The sequence below is a fragment of the Zalophus californianus genome, chromosome 17 (genome assembly GCF_009762305.2).
Source record: "Zalophus californianus isolate mZalCal1 chromosome 17, mZalCal1.pri.v2, whole genome shotgun sequence".
Classification (NCBI taxonomy): domain Eukaryota; kingdom Metazoa; phylum Chordata; class Mammalia; order Carnivora; family Otariidae; genus Zalophus; species Zalophus californianus.
Genome location: NC_045611.1, coordinates 45,170,135 through 45,186,268, shown reverse-complemented (window position 1 = coordinate 45,186,268; position 16,134 = coordinate 45,170,135). Strand labels below are relative to the sequence as shown.

General features: G+C 36.1%; 1 protein-coding gene across 2 annotated transcripts in view; it reads right to left on the bottom strand.

Annotated features, from left to right (window-relative positions):
- The window catches only part of LOC113935561 (zinc finger protein 569), a 60,981-nt gene that overhangs the window by 40,667 nt on the left and 4,180 nt on the right, over positions 1-16,134 (bottom strand). For both annotated transcript variants that reach the window (XM_035725284.1, XM_027617695.2), the window contains exon 3: positions 4,308-4,365. Coding sequence is in view for 1 of the 2 variants with exons in the window: in XM_027617695.2 (XP_027473496.2) it covers positions 4,308-4,365 (58 nt within the window). In the remaining variant the exon portion in view is untranslated. The remainder of the gene's footprint in view (positions 1-4,307; positions 4,366-16,134) is intronic.

Below are 16,134 nucleotides of genomic sequence, written 5' to 3'. Positions count from 1 at the left end.
TAAAATGAATAAAACTGTTCATTTGCAGATAATATATTTGTAAACATAATTCAGTGTCAAATTCTCAGCAGTTTTAATTGTGGAAATAGACTAATTCTAAAATTTATAAGGAAATATAAATAGCTACAAACAGCTAAGGCAATGCTGAAAAAGATGGAGGATTCACTTGCATTATCAGATCAAGACTTATAAAATAGATATGGTAATTAAGATAGTGTGGGATTGACACAGGAAATCAAAACAATGGAAAAGGACATAAAGTCAGAAAGACATATATTAACATGAATAAGTCTGAAAACACAATGTGGAGTGGAAAACAGATGAGCTGCAAAACTGTAAGTCCATCAGGTTCCCAGTTATTTATTTATTTATTTTTAAGATTTATTTATTTATTTGAGAGAGAGAGAATGAGAGATAGAGAGCATGAGAGGGAAGAGAATCAGGGAGAAGCAGACTCCCTGCTGAGAAGGGAACCCGATGTGGGACTCAATCCCAGGACTCCAGGATCATGACCTGAGCCCAAGGCAGTCGCTTAACCAACTGAGCCACCCAGGCGCCCAGGTTCCCAGTTATTTAAAAAATCTAAAACACAGAGCAACATTAAGTAGTGTTCATATATACAAATTTATGTGGTAAAAATATAAAACCATGAACTCTATGGATACAGATAGAGTGACTGCCTCTGGGGACAAAGTATCTGTAATATTCTGATTATTTTGTTGAAAAAAATCCTGAGGCAAAATGACAAAATATTAAAACATGCTAATTTGGGGAGCTGGGTATGTGGCTGCTTATTCTACTTCTCCTACCTCTTCCTAGATTTTAAAATAATAAAGAAGAAAAACAAGAGAGACAGAGGAAGAAGCAGCTCTTTATTAGTTCTATTTTGTGTTTTTCTAACTCACTGACTTGAACTTTATTCTTACCAATTCCTTTTTTAATTTTCTCATTTTGTTTCTAATTACTAGAATGGTGTATTTTGTTCATTTACTTTCATTCTTTTACGTTTATTAACATATTTTTTCAGCCTGTAGGTTTTCTTCTGTTATTTTTCAAGATGTTCTGTAACAAATTTTTATGTCCCCATTGATCTGAGTTGCTTATGCTAGTTAAAAAAATTCCATGTGAATGTTTTTCTTTTTGAATCTTTTATTATTAACTTCATATTTAATTGCATTGTGGAACTATTGCCACGTATAGTTTCTACTTTGGAAAAGACAATTTTTAAAGATTTTATTTATTTGACAGAGAGAAAGACAGTGAGAGAGGGAACACAAGCAGGGGGAGTGCGAGAGGGAGAAGCAGGCTTCCTGCTGAGCAGGGAGCCTGACGCGGGGCTCGATCCCAGGACCCGGAGATCAGGACCTGAGCCGAACGCAGATGCTTAACAACTGAGCCACCCAGGCACCCCTCTTTTGAAATTTATTGAATTTTATTCACACCTAATACACGGTCAGTTTCTAGGTTATTTCATATCCAAATAAGAGATAGTAACTGTTTCCAGGCTATAAGCTATCTTAATCTATTAGCTCTATCAAATTATTATTGGTAGATATATATCTATTTTTTTGTCTAGCTCATCTAGCATGAGCTAAGACAGATGAAAGTTTCCCTACTGATATGTATCTTTTTATTTTCAGTGTTCCTTATAGTAAATTTGCTGCAGGTTATTTGATAAGGAAGCAGTCCTAAACTATTTATCTTTATTATCTATTGCACCCATTTTAAAACACTGTTCTTTTTGTTTAAAGCTTACGTTTGACTTTTATCTTACCTGATATTAACACAGACTTTTCCTTTCTTTTAAAGTGAAATTTTGGACAACCACTTTGGAAAACTGCTTGGCAGTATCAATAAAAGGTAACCTATGTATGTGACCTATAACTCAGCAATTCTACTTTTGGTTTACATACAAAAGAATGTGTACATATGTGCAACAAAAGACATTCACAAGAAAGTTCATAGCAATAATATTTGTAATTGTCCTCAAATAAAAACTACCTAAATGGCAATCAATAATAGAATGGATAAATAAAATTGTATTTTATTCACATAATTGAATAATATAAAGCAATGAAATTAACCAAACTACAACTACATGCAATAATTCAACATGAATCTGACAAACATAGTATTAGGCAAAAGAAGCCAGACACAGAGTATATACATTAATAAGGTTCAAACTTAGGCAGAGATAATCTGCGGTGATATAAGTTGAATAGTGCTTAGCCCTGGGATAGGGGTGATGACCTTGGAAAGGTGCAGAAGAAATCTCATGGCTGTTAGGGTAATGTTCTAATTCCTGATCTATTGCTTTTGTAAGTTACAGTGTTCACTTTGAAAATTAACTGAGTTTGAAGAAAAAAATGGATAAGCAGAGAAGCTGCTAATTGGGACACATAATCAAAGAAAGATATATCTCAGTATCTGAAAGCTTTGAGCTGAGGGTGAAACAGCAGTAAAGTGAGATATGTTTAATAGCTAAGAGTGCAGGATAAATCTGTAAAGAGAAAGATTCCAAAGGAAGTATGAAGGATGAAGTTCTGAGGAAAAGGACTTATCCTTGAAGAGGAGGCAGACATCAACTTTTTTTTTTTTTTTTTTTAAGATTTTACTTATTTGAGAGAGAGGGCATAAGCAGGGGGGAGGGGCCAAGGGAGAAGCAGACATCTTGCTGAGCAGGGAGCCCCATGCAGGGCTCCGATGCAGGGCTTGATCCCAGGATCCTGAGATCATGACATGAGCTGAACGCAGATGCTTAACAGACTGAGCCACCCAGGCGTCCCGATATCACTTACTTTAAGAGTAAAATAAACAAGGAACCATGGATTCAAGTCACTAAAACCACAAATATTCACAAAAACTATGCATACCAGGCATAGAATGTCCTAGGGGCTGGAGACACACCAGTAAACCAAATACTCTGAAATGTTCACATTTCAGTGCCTAAAATTATAATAATTTACCAGAAATTATTAGACTGTGGCCCAATCTGTAGCAAATACTCATTGAAAAATATAATTATGTAGAGTCATTTGAGAGACACATATCTCATCTATTTCTTCAGATATTCTAGTATTCTTTAAAATTATGTATGATACATATAGAATAATGTGGTAAAATGCACTAATTTTTTTTTTTAAGATTTTATTTTTAAGTAATCTCTGCACCCAATGTGCGGCTCAAACTCACAACCGCAAGATCAAGTGTCACATGCTCTACTGACTGAGCCAGCCAGGCGCCCCTAAGATGCACTAATCTTAAGTGTACAACATGATACATTTTTATACATTTAAATATTTATGTAATCAGGTCAAAATAACCACATTTTCAGCACTCCAGAAGATTCTCTCATATCCCTTCCCAGTTAACATCCTTTTAGGGGTAACTACTATCCTGATTTCTAGCACAAGAGATTAGTTTCCCCAGCTTTCAAACTTCATATAAATAGAACCATCTATTTTGTTTCTGGCTTCGCTCACTCCAATGTTTATGAAATTTATCTTTATTGTTGTGAGTAACCAGTATCTGCCATTTTTTTTTTTTAAATTGTTGTGTGGTCTTCCATTGAATGAAAGGGATAATTTATTCCTTTTTCTGATAATCTTCATTTGCATTCTTTCCAATGCTATTTTAACATATATTCTTTATTTTATCCTTTATCAAAACAGATCATCAAAATAGCTGGGTTTGTCAACTACAAGAGGTCACACTATAATATATTTATTGCCCTAGGTACCAAAGGAAAGCTTACTTCTCCTAAGAAAAGTTCATTTTAATCCTTATTTACAATGCAAATTATGTAATGAATTTTTTGCTCTAGTTTGTTTCACCTATAATAATGAAATTGAAAACTGAAGCCCAACTTTAATCTCTCTGAATGAACACCTTTCTGCATCACCATATTTTTTTTAAAGATTTTATTTATTTATTTGACAGATAGAGAGACAGTGATGTTCGACAGATAGAGAGACAGCGAGAGAGGGAACATAAGCAGGGAGAGTGGGAGAGGGAGAAGCAGGTTTCCTGCCAAGCGTGAGCAGGGAGCCCGAGCAGCAGTGTGGGGCTCAATCCCAGGACCCTGGGACCAAGACCTGAGCCTAAGGCAGACCCTTAACAACTGAGCCACCCAGGCATCCCTGCATTACCATATTTTAACTCTTCCCTGGTCTTAATCTTCCAACTCTATTTCCTCTGAAAAAGCTTTATCTATAGAGGATTTTCCAATTTACTATATGGATTACTATAATTCTTTTAAACTACACTGTAGAATAAAGCAGAGAACAAATATACTACTTAAAATTTACCTGGGATTCAGTCATTTCCTCTTCTTTCTGGTAAAAGACAGGGCTTGAAAAGGCAGAACTGGGAAAGAGAAGAAAAGCCATTAGATCAGGCATGCTTTGTGGTTTCAGAACCTGCACCCACAAGGTGGACTAAAGGTCACCCTGTAAATGATTCTTGGATCCATCAGAAAGGCCAAGAATATTCATACCAGAGGTACTGATAGGTTTAAGGATGACTGGTATGATCACATATTGCTTAGGCATAAGGTGGATAAGAATAAAAGTTCATATGTGAGAGATGTCCCATGAATTTGTCAATAGTTCTGTATCAGGGAAAAAAACAGTTCACAAGGAACAGGAAGATATATAGCTTCATGAAAGAACATAACCAAGAAAATTATGAAATTTACAAAATACCTAAGGTATTTTAAAGTACTGAGACATTAACAACTAAATGGGAATTTAACCAAAATGGTAACATATTTCAAGGAAGGAGTAAGGAGAAGTTTGTGTCTGAGTGATGAGTATCAGAGATATTGGTGGTGCTAAGAGAGTTAAATTCTTATTTGCCATAGTAAAATATATAAATATAAATCTGAAAAGTGTCAAATAATAACAACATAAACATGATTTGGAAAAACTGAAGAAATATAAGAAATCACACTTAGGAGCTGAAAGTGCTTCTCTTTGAGAACAGCAATTAGGGATGGGGAAAACAGAAACAGGGTATAGTTTTTCATATTATTACAAGTCTAGTAGCACTGTTTCGTTTTTTAAAATAAAATTCACATATTTTCCCCAAAATAAAATTTAATCAAGAAAACACATATCATTGCAATCAATTCAAGCAATACTACAGTGTATAATGAACAGCACAGATGTCCTCCCCTGTCCCCATGCACCGTCCCTTTCCCAGTTTTAATTTGATTAAGGAAAATTAATCTATTAATTTATTCAGCAAAAAAATTTTTTTGGTTGTTGTTGGCTTGTAATTAATTTTTGTCACTCATCTGAAGTTTTTTCTTAAAGTATCTTTTTAAAAAATCGCTAGAACAGATGAATTATAGTGGAAAAGAACAGTGACCTGAGATTTGCTTTCTAGTCTCTCTACCACTAATAAGCACTGTGACCCTGGGAACCCCACATTCTTAGAACCATCATAATCAATCTTTAAAAGAGGACAGCAGAATAAGATGGGTGTCTCAGCAGTTCCCCAGCAACAACAGTGCAAAATCCTGGAAAATCTGATACCTTGCTAAGGATAGAGAACCAGCATATTCCAAGCCATATGTGGCAGATAATGTTGCCAACAATAGCCACTGTCCTCACCTTATTCCTTAAAAACTAAACCTTGATTTTTCACAGGGCAATATACCTCCTCCTAGGGATGAATCATGACTGATCTAGGTCAGTGAAAGTAATTCTATTCCCCTTTTCTGGTTACACACTTTCCTAGCATCCCTTGCAGCTACAAGTTGCAATGTGACACAATATTGGCTAACAGGAGTTAAGGTATTTATTAGGGGAGAAGGGTTATGGAAAAATTTGTGGTATGTTATTTATTTTTTCTGCATATTATCTCCTGAACATAGCAGCCCCTTGGACCTGGGGGTGTATACCAGCATATTCTGTTATCAGGACTGTTCCAGTTCTAGTATGGGCATGGGTCTATGTGGGCACAGATTAAAAGAGGAATTATTATATTAAGAGCAACTGCTTACAGTGAATTGAAGTCATCAACTAGCTTAAGAGTGGACACCAGTTAGGACTCCCCCAACTCTCCTTCCCTAAATCATTGAATTTCTCAAGGCAAGAAACAGAAAGTGGGGGGAAAATGACTCCATTAATTTCTCTGAAGCACCTAATGATGGATTTTCTTTTAAGATTTTATTTATTTGACAGAGAAAGCACAAGCAGGCAGAGCAGCAGGCAGAGGGAGAGGGAGAAGCAGGCTCCCCGCTGAGCAGACAGCCCGATATGGGGCTTGTTCCAGGACCCTGGGATCATGACCTGAGCTGAAGGCAGATGCTTAACCAATGGAACAACCCAGGTGCCCCATGATGGATTTCATCATAGAATTTCTAATAGCAGCAGGGGTGTCTGGGTGGCTCAGTCAGTTAGGCATGTGACTTCAGCTCAGGTCATGATCTTAGGGTCCTGGGACTGAGCCCCACATCAGGCTCAGGTCACGATCTCAGGGTGCTGGGATCATGCCCTGCATTGGACTCCCACTCAGGGGGGAATCTACTTGAGATTCTCTCTCCCCTCTCCCCCTTCCCCTTCCTCTAACCCTCCCTTTTTCCCTCCCCCTGCTCTGCTCTCTTTCTCAAATAAATAAATAAAATCCTAAAAAAAAAAAGAATTTCTAATAGCAACAGTATGTGAACTGGATGGTTCAACAAAAATGACTTTATATTTTGTTAAGGACTTACAAATCAGGAAAAGAAATGAGAGCTTTTAACGAGGGTTTCTTCTCTGTCACCTTCAACAGTTATGTCCTACATTTATATAATAGTACAGGTAAATAAATGTCTCATTCTGCCTTCCATTTTGGGTTCCACCTCCATCCTCATAGATACCTATAAAAAAGATTGCTAGGAATGTGATTGGGATTGTGTTTAATCTATAGATCAAATTAAAGAGAAATGAAAAAATGAGTCTTCCAATCCATGAATATATTTCTCCACTTATTTTTTATTCATCACAGTTTTTTTTTGTTTGTTTTCAGCATATAGTGCCTACACATATTTTTTAAGATTTTATTTATTTGACACAGAGTGAGAGAGGGAACACAAGCAGGGGGAGTGGGAGAGGGAGAAGCAGGCTTCCCGCTGAGCAGAGAACCCGATGTGGGGCTTGATCCCAGGACCCTGGGATCATGACCTGAGCCGAAGGCAGACAATTAACGACTGAGCCACCCAGGCGCCCCTGCCTACACATATTCTGTGAGATTTATTTTTAAGTATTTTATTTTGGGGCATGCTAATAAATTTTTATTTCAAACTCCAATTGCTCATTGCTGGAATATAAAAATGATTTAACTTTATATACTGATTATGTATCCTACAACCATGCTAAATTCATTTAAGAGGTCTAGGAACTTTTTAGTAGTTTCTTTGAGGTTTTCTATCTAAATAATTGTGTTGTCTGCAATAGAAACAACTGTATTTCTTCCTCTCTGATTTGTATGCTTTTGTCTTTCTCTTGCTTTACTGCACTAGTTAGGACTTCCAAAACAATGATGAACAATGGTGGTGTCAGAGGACGTCTTCACTTTGTTGCCAATCTTAGAAGTAAAGCATTATCTCAGCACTAAGTACAATATAAGCTCTAGGATTTGGGGGTTTTTTTGTTTTGTTTTGTTTAATCTTTAGTAAAGAACATTTCCTTCTGTTCATTTGCTGAGAATTATTTTTTTCATGAATAAATATTGAATTTTGTCAAGTGCTTCTTTTGCATCTATCAAGATGATCATACAGTACTTCTTTAGTCTCTTCTGGTGAATTACAGTAACTAATTTTCAAATAATGAACTTAAAATTTATCTTGGGGGCACCTGGGTGCCTCAGTTGGTTAAGTGGCCAACTCTTGATATTGGCTTAGGTCATGATCTCAGGGTCCTGGGACTGAGCCCTGTGTTGAGCTCCCCACTCAGTGGGGAGTCTGCTTGAGGATTGTCTCTCCCTGTTTATGTTCTCTCTCTAAAAGAATCTTTAAAAAAATTATCTTGTATTTCCAAAATGAACCTATTTAGACATGTTATATTATCCTTTTTATACTGGTAGATTCAATTTTTCAATTCAATGTTGAGGATTTTTGTTTCTAAGTCCATGAGAAATACTAGTTTGCAGTTTTCTTTTCTTGTAATGTCTCTGTCTGGTTTTGATATCAGGGTAAGGCTGGTCTCATAACATGAGTTGGAAAGTGTTCCGCTTCTTTTACTTCCTGGAAAAGCTTATATACTATTGTTATGATTTCTTCCTTAGATGTTTGCTATTTCACTTGTGAAATTATCCGGGTGTGTAGTTTCCTTTTTAGAAAGTCTTTTTGTTTATTAAGATATAATTGAGAGGCGCCTGGGTGGCTCAAGCAGTTAAGGGTCTGTCTGCCTTCGGCGCAGGTCAGGATCCCAAGGGTCCTGGGATCAAGCCCTGCATCAGACTCTCTGCTAAGCGGGGAGCCTGCTTCTCCCTCTCCTGCCCTTCCTGATTGTGCTGACTCCCTCTGTCAAATAAAATCTTAAAAGAAAAAAAGTATAAGTGATATATGGCATTATATAGGTTTCAGGTGTACAATATAATGATTCAATATTTGAGTACATTGTGAAAGGATCACCAAAATAAGTCCAGTTAATATCTAACACCTTACATAGTTACAAGAATTTTTTTATTATGTGAAAACTTTTAAGATCTACTCTCTTAGCAACTTTCACATATGCAATACGGTACTGTTAACTATAGTCACCATGCTGTACATTACATCCCTAGGACTTAAAACCAGAAGGCTGTACCTTTTGACTACCTTCACCTATTTCTCTCATCCTCTACCCTACCCTCTGCCTCTGGCAACCACCACTCTGTTCTCTTTATCTATGAGCTTGGTATTTTAGGGTGGTGTTTGTTTTTTTATTTTTTTTTTTAGATTTCACATATAAGTGAAATTATATAGTACTTCTCTTTCACAGACTTATTTCACTTAGCATAATGCCCTCAAGGTTCATCCATGTTGTCACAAATGGCAAGATTTCATTCTTTCTTATGGCTGAATAATATCCCATTGTATGCATGTATACATTCATTCATTCACACACACACACACACACACACACACACACACATTTTCTTTACCTATTCATCTATCAGTGGGACACTTCGGTTGCATCCAGTATCTTGGCTATCGTAAATAATGCTACAACAAACATGGAGTTACATATATCTTTCTAAGTTAGTGTTTTTGTTTTCTTCAGATAAATACCAAGAAGTGGTATTGCTGATCATATGGCATTTCTATTTTTATTGCGGAGTCTCCATACTATTTTCCATACTGGCTCTAGCAATTTACGTTCCAATCAACAATGCATAAGTGTTTCCTTTTCTCCCCATCCTTGCCAACACTTGTTATTCCTTATCTTTTCAATAACAGCCATTCTAACAGGTGTGAGGTGACACCTTATTGTGGCTCTGATTTGCATTTCCCTAATCACTGAAGATCACTAATCACTGAATATCACTTTATCTTTTTATGTATCTGTTGGCCATATGTATGTCTTTTTTGGAAAAATGTCTATTCAGATCTCCTGCCCATTTTTAAAATTGGATAGTGTGGGGTTTTTTGCTATTGAGTTTTATGAGTTCTTTATATATTTTGGATATTAACTCCTTATCAGGTATGTGATTTGCAGATATTTTCTACCCTGTAGTAGACTGCCTTTTCATTTTGTTGGTTTCCTTTGCTATGCATAAGCTTTTTAGTTTTATGTAGTCTCGTTTGTTTTTAATTTTGTTGCTTTTGGTATCATAGGTTTTTAAACAACAAATTCAATTTCATTAATAATACAATGATTCAGGTTATTTCTTACTGAGTAAATATTGGTAGTTTGTGTCTTTCAAAAAAAGTACCCATTACCTAAGACACTTATTGAAGAGACTTTCTTTTTTCCATTGGATATTCTTTCCTGCTTTCTTGAAGATAGTTGACCATATAGTTGTGAGTCCACTGGAGAATTCATGGACTTTGAGTATTTGTAGTATTCCTTTACTGTCCTTTCAAGGTCTGTCAGGTGAGTGAGACCCTGTCTTTCAACTCCAAAAATGGCAATTTGTGTTTTGTCTCCTTTTCTCATGGTCAGACCATCCAGAGGTTTAACAATTTTATTGATCTTTTCAAAGGACTAGTTTTGGTTTGCTGATTTTCTCCATGATTTGTTTTCAATTTTACTGAATTCTGCTGTAGTCTTTAATATCCATTTCTTTTTATTTGCTTTGGGTTTAATTTGCTCCTTTTCTCCCATAGTTCTTAAGTGGAAGTCAGTACTGATTTGAGCTTTTTCTAATTACTTATAGCATTTTAGTACTATGAATTTCCCTCTAAGTACTGAGTTAGCTGTCCCACATGTTATGATATGTTGCATTTCCATTCAAAATATTTTTTAATTTCCTGTGAGATTTCCTCTTTGACTCATGGGCTATTTAGAAGTATGTTGTTTAATTTCCAAGTGTTTGAAGATGACCCAGATATCTTTCTGTTCCTGATTTCTAGCTTTATTCTGGTATGGTCTGAGAACACATTTTAAATGGCTTCTATTGATTTGAAATTGCTAAAGTTTGTTTTATGGCCCAGAGTATGATCTATCTTAGTGAACGTTCATGTGTACTTGAGGAAGACACATATTTTGCTCTGGTTGGGTGGAGTGCTCTATAAAGATCATTAATATCTGAACACCAAAAAATTGACATTAAACACTTGAATGTTGGCTGATAAATGTTTGTCAGTTCTTCTATATCCTTACTGACCTTTTGCCTCCTTTTTTCAACAATTACTGAGAGAGGAGCTTTAAAGCTCCCAATTATAAGTGTGCATTTGTCTATTTCTCCTTAGGGTTCTATCCGGTTTTGTTTCATTTGTTAGCTACACCTACATTTTGGAACTGTCATGTCTTCTTAGAGAAGTGACCCCTTTATCATGATATAATGTCTCTTTTCATCCCTGATAATATTCCTTGTTTTGAAATCTACTTGTCTAATATTAAAACTGCTACTCTATCTTCCTTTTGGTTCATACATCTTTGATATATTTTTCTCTGTCATTTCCTCTCAGTGCATCAATCTTTATATTTAAAATGGGTTTCTTGTAAACAGCATTTAGGAGATCTCTTATCCAATGTTGCTAAACATCTTTATCTTTTAACTGGTGTGTTTAGATCAACATTTAACATAATCATTGGTATAGCTGGATTAAAATCTATCATCTTAGCTGTTTTCTATTTGCTCCATTTGTTCCGTTTCTTTGTCCCCACATTTTCTGCTTTGGCTTGGCTTAATTGAGTACTTTTTATTATTCCATTTTTCTCTTGTACTGAATTATTATTTGTACCTCTTTAAAAAAATGTTAGTGGTTTCCCTAGGTTTTACAATATACTACACTGCTTTACTTGTACTAGAGTAAATTTATAATGATCCATTCCAAATTCCTCCCTCCCATCCTTTGTGCTATAGTTGTCATAACATCTCAGACAAGATGTGCTATTCATTGCAAATGTTATTTTTCTTCCTCCTCTGCAAAGAACTTACTGTGATATATAGCAATTTGTTCAATTTCTGAACTACCATGTATTATTACCTCCTAAAATGAGCTCCAATACAGTTAAAATACACATAACAATTTAGGCATCACCACCACCACCATCACCATCTATGCCTGCCTGAATCCAAATTTTGCCTAATATCCAAAAATCATTGAGAGCCCTACCCCTGGCTACATTTACACAATTCTCTAGATAGCCTGAGCTAACTTACACACTGGGGATTTGGCTCCATGGTGGATAACTGAGTATTTTATTTCCACCACCACCCCAACTCTTCCCCAGTCTTCACTCCACTACTCTCATGTGTCTGTGGATTCCATTTGACAACAAATGTTTAAATCACATGATGTGCCATTTATAATTATGTGCCTTTAAAAGTAGAGAGCATTTGTCAACTATACTCATATTTAAAAATTTTTTTTTAAAAAGCTAAGAAAAAAAAAAAGAGCACTTGTTCCCTTAAAAGCCACTGTATATCATTTCCCCACCACCTGGAAACCCTCTCCTGATTACTGATCAGCTCCATCATTCAGTAAACCAATTCCTTCTTGTCCTTAAAGAAGTCAAATTAAGAACTACTTTATCCCTTGACTGAGAGATTTCTCTCTCTCTGGATCTATTTTACTCCCATATTCAGGATGCTCAAAAAACACCAAGCAGGGTAAATACCAAAATTCCATACCCAGGCATATCATACTGAAATTAAAGAAAACCAAAAGAAAAAAAGAGAGAGAAATGATCAAAGAAGCCAGAGAAAAAGAACAACTTAGGGATAGAGCCACAAGCATAAGAATTACAGCAGAATTCTCATCAGAAACCATATAAACAAAACAAGAGTGGAGTAAAATATTTAAAGTATTAAAAGAAAATCCCACCAACCTAGAATTCACTACCCAACAAAATTACCCTTCAAAAGTGAAGGAAACTAATATTATACAGTATGTTAACTGGAATTTAAATAAAAACGTCTTTTAAAAAAGTGAAGGAGAAATAGGGACACCTGGGTGGCTCAGTCGGTTAAGTGTCTGCCTTCTTTAGGCAGAAGAAAAATGATATAGGTCAGAAACTTGGACCTACATAAAGAAAAGCAGTACATCAGAGAAGGAATAATGAAGGTAAAATAAAATCTTCTGGCTCTTTCATTCTTAATTTATCTAAAAGATAATGTTTGGGCACCTGGGTGGCTCACATGGTTAAGCGTCTGCCTTTGGTTCAGGTCATGATCCCAGAGTCCTGGGATCGAGTCCCACATCGGGCTCCCTGCTCCTTGGGAGCCTGCTTCTCCCTCTGCCTCTCTCTCTCTCTCTCTGTCTCTCATGAATAAATAAATAAAATCTTTAAATATAAAAATAAAAAAAATAAAAGATAATGTTTACTGGGGGGCCTGGGTGGCTCAGTTGGTTAAGCATCTGACTTCAGCTCAGGTCATTATCTCAGGGTCCTGAGACTGAGCTCAGCGGGGTCTGCTTCTTCCTCTCCCTCTGCCCCTCCCCTTGCTCATGCACTCTCTCTATAATAAATAAATAAAACCTTTAAATAAATAAATATAAAAGATGTTTATTTAAAGAAATAATCGTACTAGGTGATTAGGTGCTTATATGCATTAGGTGATTATAGCACATGCATAAGTGAAATGATGACAGGAATGAGAGGGTGGACTTGGGAATACAGTCAACCCTTGAACAACGCAGGTTTGAACTGTGTAGGTCTATTTATATAGGGATATTTTTCAATAAATGCAGTACAGTACTGTAAATGTATTTTCTCTTCCTCATGATGTTCTTAACCTTTTCTCCAGCTTACTTTACTGTAAGAATACAGTGTATAATACAGATAACTTAAAAAAATGTGTTAATCAACAGTTTGTTTTGTCAGTAAGGCTTCTGGTCAATAGTAGGCTATTAGTAGTTAAGTTTTGGGGGAGTCAAAAATTATAGGTGGATTTTTGACTGCTCAGGGCTTGACACCCCTAACTCCCACGTTGTTTAAGGGTCCACTGTACTCTGTTATAAAGTTCCCTGCACTATATCCAAAGTACTATAGCATTTTGAAAGTGAACACGGATTAGTTAAAGATATATATTGTAAAATCTAGAGTAACACCAAATTTTCTTCTTAAAAGGATAAGATATAGTAAAACAGTAGGCAAAATGGAAACATACAAAATGCTCAGTGAAAAACAGAAGTCCTGGGTGGCTCAGTTGGTTAAGCGACTGCCTTCGGCTCAGGTCATGATCCTGGAGTCCCGCATCAGGCTCCCTGCTCGGCGAGGGGCCTGCTTCTCCCTCTAACCCTCCCCGCTCTCATGTACTCTCTCTCTCTCTCATTCTCCCTCTCTCAAAATAAATAAATAAATCTTTAAAAAAAAAAAAAAGGAAGGGAAAAAAAGAAATAGCAAATGCAGCAAACAGAAAACAGTTACAAAGATGGTTGATATTAATCCAACTATATAAATAATCATATTAAGTCTAAATGGTCTAAACACACCAATGAAAAAACAGAGATTGCTAAGTGGATAAAAACACCAAGAACCTGGGGTGCCTAGGTGGCTCAGTAAGTTAAGTGTCTGACTCTTGAGCTCAGCTCAGGTCTAGATCTCAGGGTCATGAGTTCAAGCCCCATGTAGGACTCCAATCTGGGCGTGGAGCCTACTTATACCAAGACCTAACTATATGTGCCTACAAGAAACACATTTTAAATATAAACATTCAGATAGGTTAAAAGTAAAGGAATAGGAGTGACATCAGCAAAAATGTAAGAGTAGGAAACTCTAGGCTTCCATGTCTGCCCAGAAACTGAAAGAGCTGGCAAAACCTGTCAGAATCAACCTTACAGCAATTCTGGAAAATAGTCAAAGGTTACAACCAAGTAAATGCTTAAACAGGAGAGGTGAATTAAACACAGTAGGAGATCTGTGTGGCATTATAACTAACCTATTCACAATCACAAAAGCAAGAAAAACACTAAGGTACTAGGAATATTACAAACAAAAGCTGTGTAAGAGCCTAATCAAGAAAATTTATTCAATTTATTGATGTTCATAAAAGTAGTGTTAATAAATATGCTTAAAAATAGAAGTGAGCATGATAAAAATAACACTTTTCCCAATATTACCTATAAAATTAATATAATTCCAATAACAATTCAAAAAACGTTTTTTATTCAACTTGTCAAGCCAATCTTCAAATTTAAGATGAGCTGAGAACAGTGAGACTAAAAAAACATGGAAATTGTAAGCTAAAATTTATCTAAGAGGGATGGCATGAATATACACACATTAAGCATATTTGCTCATATTAAAAAATGAAATGTAACACTAAAACATTTCTAAAAGTTACTAAAAAAAGGACGCCTGGGTGGCTCAGTTGGTTAAGCGACTGCCTTCAGCTTGGGTCGTGATCCTGGAGTCCCGGGATCAAGTCTTACATCGGGCTCCCTGCTCAGCGGGGGGTCTGCTTCTCCCTCTGACCCTCCCCCCTCTCATGCTCTCTTTCTCTCAAATAAATAAATAAAATCTTTAAAAAAAAGAGTAGAGAGAAACAAGATGGTAGAGGCAAAATAGAATATAAACAAGACTCCTTGACCTTTTCTGACAATGCTATGAAACTAGAAGTTGACCACAAGAAAAAATCTTGAAAGACCACAAATACATGGAGGTTAAACATGCTACTAAACAATGAATGGGTCGGGGTGCCTGGGTGGCTCAGTCAGTTAAGCATCTGCCTTCAGCTCAGGTCATGATCCCAGGGTCCTGGGATTGAGCCCCGTGTCAGGCTCCCTGCTCAGTGCAGAGTCCGCCTCTCCCTCTCCCTCTGCCTCTCCCCAACTTGTGCTCACACACGGGCTCTGTCAGATAAATAAACAAAATCTTAAAAAAACAAAACAATGAATGGGTCAACCAGGAAATCAAAGAAGAAATTAAAAAAAAATACATGGAAACAAACGAAAATAAAAACACAATGGTTCAAAACCTCTGGGATGTAGCAAAAGCAGTCCTACAAGGGAAGTATACAGCAATACAGGCCTACCTTAAGAAGCAAGAAAGCAGAAAGAACACCACAAAGCTTAAAGCTAGCAGAAGGAAGGAAATAATAAAGAGTAGAGCAGAAATAAATGACACAGACACTAAAAAAACAATAGAACAGATCAATGAAACCAGGAGCTGGTTCTTTGAAAAAATTAATAAAATTGATAAACCTCTCGCCAGAATTATTGAGAAAAGAGAAAGGACTCAAATAAATAAAATCACAATGAGAGAGGAGAAATAACAACCAATACCACAGAAATAAAAACATGGATGGACGAGCAAATAAAACATACAAAAATAAAACCAAAGTAAAAACCGGGTAATTCTAAATTTTTAAAATTGGAAATAGCAATATAAACTCATGAAGTCCATCCTGTTAAGAATATATTTCCTGCTACAAAATTAATGAACACTGAAAATATGCCAAGTGAAGGAAGCCAGTCACAAAAGATGACATATTGTATGATTTCATTTATATGAAATGTCTGGAATAGACAAATTTATAGAGACAGAAAGCTGA